Genomic DNA, 8,692 nt, shown 5'->3' with positions numbered 1-8,692 from the left:
GCGTCACTGTCGTCACATTCTTGTTCATTCTTTTGTTTTTTCGTCATGCTAGCAAGACTGCCAGCACATCTGTCAAGGCTCGCCTTGACGCAGTCTTCAAAAGTGTCCTCTGTCCTTTTCTTTCTTCTGCAAAATGATGAAAACTGCATTGTTTCACACCATTTTTTTAATCTTTTATCTTAGGAAATATGACACTTGCAAGTACATACCGTGAAGATGGCCCACCTGAAGGTGTTCCTTTGGACAGCCTTGAGAAGAAAAAGCACAAAAAAGTTAATAAATGACTACATGACAAAGTTTGCTTGCTTGCTTGTCTACCTGGCTGGGGGTGTGTATCGCCCAAGTAGCTCAGTCTCAGCTGGTGCAGGGCTAAGAGGCGGCGGCCCCCAGTTTTGAGCCGTTGTAGGGCTGCTAGACCCTGGAACCCTAGCTTGGGCAGGTGCCGGGCTGCATGACAAACAATGCATTTCCAAACTTTCTGATATATATCAATTACTGCAGGCAGTTCCTGCTAATTTCAGTAAAAAGGCTGGTAGATGCTTACCTGCTGTCGTCGTCATCCGAGTTGACAACTGTGTCGTCATACCTGGATTGCATAAAATGTCAGTTCACTGAACTTATGGCATGATATGACTTATATATGGATGTGTCTACTTACAATGCGAGAAGTTGTGCCTCTGCAGGGCTCTGGCTGCTTGTATCAGCACTGCATGAAATAATTGTATTGAAATATGACATTCCTTGTACTCTCCATGTACCAACACTGCTTGAAAACATACTGAGAAGCACAAATGTATGGTTTATCCTTGTAAGGTACAAAAACGTCGAAACCTGTAGTGTGTAGTGTATAGCACAGTACACACTTGCTTATTGAGTGTGTACTTACATTCCTAGAAGCTCCATGTCTGGAGAGCTCTGTCTTGTGTCAGTACTGCATGAAATAAGCCCACTGAAGATTGAAATGCCCTCTCACCTTGCCTCAACACTGCTTAAAATACAATCAGAAGCTTGACATTATTGCATACGTTTGCCAGCCAAACATGCCGACAATACTGCCTACCTTTCTGGGGTAGCAAACCTGCTGCAACTCGGTTGACTCGGCCCCTGTGATTGTCTGCATAACAGACGCCACACAAGAACATTTTGGTGCTCAGGCATACAAGCATGCATGCAGATCACAGCTGCAGGTCATAACTATACATACCCGGTTTTCTTTCGTATGTTTGTCGGGATCCTGAAGTGCAAAAAAAAAAAAAAGAAACATGTTTACAGCACTGTCAGTGAGGCAATATGCTTAATTCTTCTAACTCTCCGAGGCGTAAACGTTCAAACGACGCGAAATGAGAACATGGAATTTGCAATATTTCCCGGGAGATATCAAAGAGTGTTTTAAATTCGCACCTCACAATAGCAAAGTGCCGCAAGCACAAATGGAGCCGGAGACTGCTAAGTATGGCTTGCCACTAGCGCAGCCTGGTCGGACCCAAATCTAACTAGCTTTTCAATGATATTGGGGCTAAGCACGCGTTTCGAAAGTGCGAACGAAAAGGTTTGCATGAAAAGAAGCGGTACGGGTTGTTGAGAAAGAATTATGGCGCTGAAAAAGTTCCGAGTAGGGCAAGCAAAGAAGGAAACATACATCACTGCTACAGCTTCCCACTGCGCAAATGGTAGCGGAACCTCTTTTGGAGCACTGTGGCTATGTACCAAGTCATAAAAATATGCACACTGAAAAGGTAAAACATAGCGGCAAAGGTGTCAGTATACTAACCTGCTGGCGTAGTGCGGCGTGCTTCGCAGCATGCCGTCAATCAAGGGGAAAAGCGCCCACTTTTTCGCGCCGTTGTCGCCGTTTCCGGGTGCCCCACTCCGACATGTGGCGTCAATGCCGCTGACTATCTTCAGCCAACGGTCCCTTGCATTTCTAAATTTTGCGGACGCCTGGGAAGCTGCAGAAAATGTTTTTCTCATGCTGACAGACACTTGTATCGACAACAGATACTAGACACTCCACAACGAAATAAACTTACCTGTCAGGCCAAACTCTAGTCCGATTAATTCCCATCGGTTGCTTTTTAGATCCGTGTCCTTATAGTCGCCGTGTGTCTTGTCGTAGAGGACGCGGTAGGGTCGAATGCATTCCAAAAAACGCTCAAATACCTCAAGCCGCATGTTCATGCTGAAACAGCAACCGCAGCGATGCTCTGTTCGCCCGCGCAGCCGCCGCCGGGAGTCATGAACTTGGACTGACGTCACGGTCTGCGCTCCGCTCCGATTAGCTACTCCGTTCTGCGGGACGGGAAAAATAGCTCCCAACCCCATCGCTCCGCGGAACGTCAAACAAGTCAGCCTGCGGGAAAAAAACCGGCTTCTGCGGGAAGCGGCACGCGGAGAACGTCCAGCGTTGCGCGTTTTCCCGCTAGTGTGAGCGTGCCTTAACACAATTCACCATTAACCTGCGATAATCTTACGTAGTATGTTTGGTGTATTGCGCTTGCGCGACTTCGGGTATACCTTCAGAAGCCAAAATTATTCGCTACATGAAAGCAATTGAAGACGTTAACGACAGGGCACCATTCAGAGACAGAAACGGCCAGCAGAGCATGCACTCCAGTGGAGAAGTCAAGTTGTTTCTTTCTTGCCAGGTTTGAAGAAAAAAAGGGTTTCCGCAATAAAGTAACGCTCGTATGTAAACCGAGATTCACATGAAGATTAGTCATAAGAATAAGAATAGGAATAATGTTTATTTAACATGTTGATGATGTTGGGTGCGCCGGCAAAAGCCAGTAGAAAGTGTGACGATTCCGACGCACCCTACAGAGGCATTGCAGTGATATATAGCATATTATCCCTTTTACAAAGAAGCACAAACATGAAACAACCGATTTTTCATTATGTATAAATTTGTTCAGACTGTTTATTTAATTAATGCGCATGGGAGTAGCTCAGCATTTGGTAACCATAATTTGTTCGGATCTTAGGTACAAGCCATTTGGGCGTCGTTCGTGCAGTGCATATTGACTTTTTGCTTTAAATCTTGACAGCTTTATCAGCAGGCAGTTGTTATTGTGAATGCCGATTTCATACCGCCGCAAGAGTAAAGTTTCGTATAATTGTGGCAAGCGGATAATTCGAAGTTCATTGAAAATTGGTTCAGTTTGTCCAATCCGGGGGGCATTCATAACAATTCGAACGGCTTTCTTTTGAAGGAGGTATATGCGGTTAATATTAGTAAACGCCGTGGTACCCGGAACCAAAAAGCAATATATAACAAAAGAAGAAAACAAAGCACTATACAAAATTTCCTTGATACGCTTCAGCATAAAATATTTCAATCGACACATGATACCGACAACCTTTGACAGCTTATTCATCACCACATCAACATAATTATTCCAACTCAAATTCTCGCTGAAAATAACGCCCAAGCTTTTTACCGTCGAGGGCACTCGGATGCGTGACACACCGATCTTTAACAAAGTGGTGGCATGTTTGTCAACTTGTTTCGAGGCCTCAATTTCACAGCTTTCGTTTTTTCAGTGTTTATGTTTAAAATAAAGATACAAGGTTTTCAATGCGGATTTTCAGAAAATAGCAAGGAGAGATAAGAATGCCTTCCTGAACATACAGTGTCAAGCAGTTGAGGACAACAGCCAATTAAGGAACACAAGAGCTCTGTATAAGACAATCAAAGATATCAAAGGAAGCTTCTGTGCTAAGCTGGGCGTGAAAAAGGACAAACAAGGCAAGGACCTCGCTGAAGCCGCAGAGATAAAGAAGAGGTGGCAGGAATACACAGAAGAACTGTACAAGAAGGACCCGGATGTGCAAACCCAACATAAGCCGGTTGTGATTACTGATCTCGAGCCGGGCATCCTGAAGAGTGAAGTTGAATGGGCCTTAGCCAGCCTTGCTAAGAACAAAGCTAGCGGAATTGATGGTATTCCAGCTGAGTTGCTTCAAAACCTTAACCACGACGCTGTTAACACACTGCATACATTATGTCAAAAGATTTGGACAACCCTGCAGTGGCCACAGGATTGGAGGAGGTCAGTTTACATCCCCATTCCAAATAAAGGCAGTGCCAAAGATTGTTCCAACTACCGCACGATCGCGCTTATTTCGCATGCTAGCAAGGTGATGTTAAAAATCCTGCAAGGTAGGCTGCAGCAGTATGTGGATCGGGAGCTTCCGGACGTGCAAGCTGGGTTTCGCAAGGGCAGAGGAACTAGAGACCAAATTGCCAACCTTCGCTGGATCATGGAAAAAGCAAGAGAGTTCCAGAAACCCATTTACTTCTGCTTTATTGATTATGCGAAAGCGTTTGACTGCGTAGATCACAGCAGATTGTGGCAAGCTCTCCAAGATATGGGAGTTCCAATTCACCTCATCTGTCTCCTCAGGAACCTTTATGAAGGGCAAGAGGCCACAGTCAGAACTGGGCATGGTCTTACTGATTGGTTTCCGATTGAGAAAGGGGTGAGGCAAAGCTGCATACTGTCGCCCTGCCTATTTAACCTATATGCAGAGTGCATCATGAGAAAGGCCGGTCTGGACGAGTCTTCAGCTGGAGTGAAGATTGCTGGAAAACGTATCAACAACCTTAGATATGCGGATGATACCACTTTAATGGCAGAAAGTGAAGTGGAACTCAAGAGACTTCTGATGCGCGTACAAGAAGAGAGTGAGAAGTTTGGGCTTAAACTGAACATTAAAAAGACGAAGATCATGGCGTCTTGCCCTATCAAGTCCTGGAGCATCAATGGACAAGAAGTGGAAACTGTGACAGATTTTCTGTTCTTGGGCGCCAAGATTACCTCGGAAGGAGACTGCAGCCATGAAATTAGGAGACGCCTGCTTCTGGGAAAGAGAGCAATGGTTAGCCTTGACCGCCTAGTAAAGAGCAGAGACATTAGTCTGCCAACCAAGATCCGTATAACCCGTGCTATGGTCTTTCCAGTTGTGATGTATGGATGCGAGAGTTGGACTGTGAAAAAGGCTGACCACCGAAGAATTGACGCGTTTGAATTGTGGTGCTGGCGAAGACTCTTAAGAGTTCCTTGGACTGCCAGAAGATCAAATCAGTCGATATTGTCGACCATAAACCCTGACTGCTCATTGGAGGGTCAAATTCTAAAGTTAAAGCTCAGCTACTTTGGTCATCTGATGAGAAGAGAGGAGTCGCTGGAGAAATATTTGATGTTGGGAAAGGTTGAGGGTCGCCGGAGAAGGGGTAGGAAGCGAACGCGATGGTTAGATGGCATTCTCGAGGCATTGCAGATGAAGCTATGAGATGTTAAGAAGATAGTGAGAGACCGGAAAGCGTGGCGTGACATGGTCCATAGGGTCACGAAGAGTCGGACACGACTGAACGCCTGAACTGAACTGATGTTTAAAATCTTATTTTGAAACCATTCTAGAAGCGACTGTAGGCAGTTTGATGCTTGTTTCTCAAGATCTACCAATTGGGCAGCGCTGATAAATAAACTGGTGTCGTCAGCATAAATCACTAATTTTGGTAGATTATTGATACGGGACAACGTCATTGACGTAAATAAGAAACAGCAATGGTCACAAGATACTACCTTGAGGAACACCAGAAACCACGTGTTTGACATGTGATAAGGCATTGTTTCTTTTTACTTGTGATCGAGAACTTGAATAGGACTGTATTATATGAAGGAACTGTCCGCGTAAACCGTAGTGTTCGAGTTTAGCGAACAAAAGTTTGTGATTGATGCGATCGAATGCTTTTAAAAAATCAACTGTCATGCCAAGCGTTAGAAGTCTGTGCTCAAAAGAGTCAAAAATTAGCTCTTTTTGTGTTAGTATTGCAGTTTTTGATGAAAACTTCTTTCTAAAACCATGCTGATTGGGCGTCATTCTGTTGTTTTTATCACAAAAACGTATATCTGTGGGAGCAAGATCTTTTCAAAACACTCTGAGAAAGCCGGTAAAATAGATATGGGACGGTAATCTGACAGATTATTCTGGTCTCCACCTTTGTGAACGGCTATGACCCTGGCAACCGGCATTCTCTTAGGGAATACTGCATGTTCATTACAATGATAGTGGAAATGGCAGGTTAAAGCCACTCCCACTAATACACCTCTACCCACCACACATTTCCTCCTCTCCTCTGTCCTGCTGAGCACGGAATAGAAGGCGCTAACGTCTAAACGGATCTCCTGAAGGAGACGACAACTAATAAGCTAACGGTGGAAGAAAGTGGAAAACGTTTTTCAATCCACGCAGAAGCAATTTTAAATCAATATTTTATTCGTCTGGCCTTACCTTACCGTAATTCATTAATTCATTATTTGTTTATTGCGTATTTTGCAAAGTACAAATATTGAGGGACCGACAGCCATTGGCTAGTAACGTGTCCATAATCAACATAGGATAAAAAATCAATGCAGCGCGCGAACAAATGAAACAATAAATACACTACATAACACAATAGCTTATAACCATGCATAGTTTGTACGAAATAAATATACAGTTACACATCATACACAATATTTCTGAAAAAAGAACCTCTTTCAGGCAAGAGTAAAATTAGGGGATTCTTTTATATTTAGTGGCATAGAATTCCAAGTAAGATCGCCGTTAAATGCTACGAGGATTTTTCCGTACATGTTTTGACACGGAGAAAGATTAAAATTTTGGAATGTGGCAGCTGTTCTCTTTAGTAACGGACTTTTAAAGAAATTGATGGGAAGTGGATCCTTAGTTGCTATGATTCTGGGAATAATCCGAGCAATTTTGTATTTGTATTCGTACAGTGAATTTACTGGGAGAGCAGAAATAGTCTTATACAGGTACGTGCTACATGGCGAGCTCCCTGAAAAGGAAATAATTCCTAATGCGCGTTTTTGTAGACGCAATACAGGTTCTTAGTAAATAGTAATATGTTTTCCCATGATTCTATGCAATAACTGAGTTGACTTTGAATAAAGGAAAAGCAAAGAATGAACAGAATGGGTTATCAAAACATTCACGACACCTAAGTAAAATAAAACATCCGCATTCCAACTTCGAGCAAAGGTGCGTAATGTGTGTTTTCCAGTGTATGTCCGATTAAAAAAATACACCTAAATACTTGTACGAAAGGACCTCTTGAAATTTTGTTCCAGGCAATGATATACTGAGTTCTTCATAGTTCAACTTCTTTTTCCTAAAATCAAAAATTGTCTTATTAAGATTTAAGGGGAATTGATTAGATGTGAACCACATAAAAGCATTTTCTAACTCAGCAGAAATTCTTCCTTGAATTTCACTCATATTCTCTCCTGTAAACGCGAGGGCGGTGTCATCGGCATACAATAAAGGTTGTCTATATTTGAAGATTACAGGGAAATTATTTATGTAAAATGAGAGAAGTACGGGCCCAAGTACTAACCCCTGTGGGATGCAACTTAAAACCGTTTGAGACGTAGTAGTAAATGTTTTATTACTATATGCTTTTGACGGTCACTCAGATAGCTATGACTTAGGTCCATAATTTTACCTCTGAACCCAGAGTTGCTAATCTTCTCAGTAATATCTGGCGGTTAACTTTGTCGAATGCCTTCTTTATATTGAGATATACGACGACAGCAATTTTATTCTAGTGGAGAGCTATATTTAACAATTGTGTAAGAGCGAGTACGGCGGTGGAGGTAGATTTATGACGTCATGCTTTGTCGCAACTTCCCAAACGATTCTGAAAAGTTCAGCAAAGTGTGCCACATAATATGCATTTTGATGAAATAATATTGCCCATGTAGCGAATCTAACACTTAGTGGTTGAAAGACAGTACGAGTGTTGCTACACATACTCTTGCGCAGTCCGTTTTCATTAATACATAGCACACATGTCCGGCTGTGCTCTGACAGAAGAAGTTTATTTCAATATATATATGCTATAGGCTGTTTTGAGCTCCAAAGCACCTTTATGGGTTAAAAGAGCTATTGATGCACGTGCGCCTCTGGAGGGTGGCTATCCGACAGATGGCATTATAAAACTGCCGACCATCAGCAGCTGGTAAGTAGACGACATGGCTGGCCATCGATGTGCGGTCAAATGATGACCCATGGTTGTCCAAGTGCCAGGCTCTGCAGACGTCGGCCATTTTCCAAGGCCGAATATGGGACATCTGACTGAACGCCTACAAATTTGGCACGGTGGCTGGGCCATTAGGCGGCCGAATGCCGCCCTCTGTTGGACTGAGGTCCTTTAACGCCGATTTTCCGTGACTGCAACCCTTAATGAACACAGAATTCTTCGGCATTGACTTCTAGGGCATCTACCGGCTAATGGTCGGCTACGTACAAGCTTGGCAAGCAGGCTGTAGCACCCAAGGCTTAAACACGTGCGCGCTGGATGCCGATTACAGCCAATAAGCACTGTCGCAATGCTTTAAGTAGGACTTAACCGACCGTTCTGGCTTATTAAAAACAAATCAAATAAAATAAAATGCAGAAAAAGAAGTCATTATCATTCAGAGTTGAGTTTAATATATTTCTATGCATGGCTAGAAGGCCTTTAAACAGTACATTTTATTTCTTAGATAAATCTAAGCAAAGAGAAATATGCAGTTCATTCTATACAAAGCACTCATAAAAAATACTAGTAGTTTGTAAGTTTGTCAAAATAATCAAAGCCATAATATTTGTAACAATCACACTTTAGGGGGAAATAGTTAACAGA

At 42.9% G+C, this 8,692-nt stretch overlaps 1 protein-coding gene across 1 annotated transcript; it reads right to left on the bottom strand.

The window, feature by feature from the left end:
- Positions 1 to 225: 225 nt before the first annotated feature.
- Positions 226 to 1,208, bottom strand: LOC146173788 (uncharacterized). The gene is made up of 5 exons (XM_084583156.1): positions 1,061 to 1,208; positions 887 to 931; positions 659 to 706; positions 545 to 586; positions 226 to 447 (listed from the first exon to the last, which is right to left on the bottom strand). Exons 1-5 carry the CDS (start codon positions 1,168 to 1,170, stop codon positions 315 to 317), a joined length of 378 nt encoding a protein of 125 aa, XP_084439282.1. The 5' UTR covers positions 1,171 to 1,208; the 3' UTR covers positions 226 to 314.
- Positions 1,209 to 8,692: the final 7,484 nt, after the last annotated feature.

The sequence above is a fragment of the Amblyomma maculatum genome, chromosome 11 (assembly GCF_055883805.1).
Source record: "Amblyomma maculatum isolate TAMU_Amacu chromosome 11, ASM5588380v1, whole genome shotgun sequence".
In the NCBI taxonomy this organism is placed as follows: domain Eukaryota; kingdom Metazoa; phylum Arthropoda; class Arachnida; order Ixodida; family Ixodidae; genus Amblyomma; species Amblyomma maculatum.
Note: the sequence above shows the minus strand (reverse complement) of the source record. Positions and strands in the feature narration are given on the sequence as shown.

Excerpts from the sequence above, each read along its gene's own strand:
- LOC146173788 (XM_084583156.1), bottom strand. The coding sequence starts at position 1,170 with ATGCATGCTTGTATGCCTGAGCACCAAAATGTTCTTGTGTGGCGTCTG. Across the intron at positions 932-1,060 it reads AGGTTTGCTACCCCAGAAAG|TACTGACACAAGACAGAGCT; the intron begins GTAGGCAGTATT and ends TATTTCATGCAG. Across the intron at positions 587-658 it reads GAGGCACAACTTCTCGCATT|GTATGACGACACAGTTGTCA; the intron begins GTAAGTAGACAC and ends TATGCAATCCAG.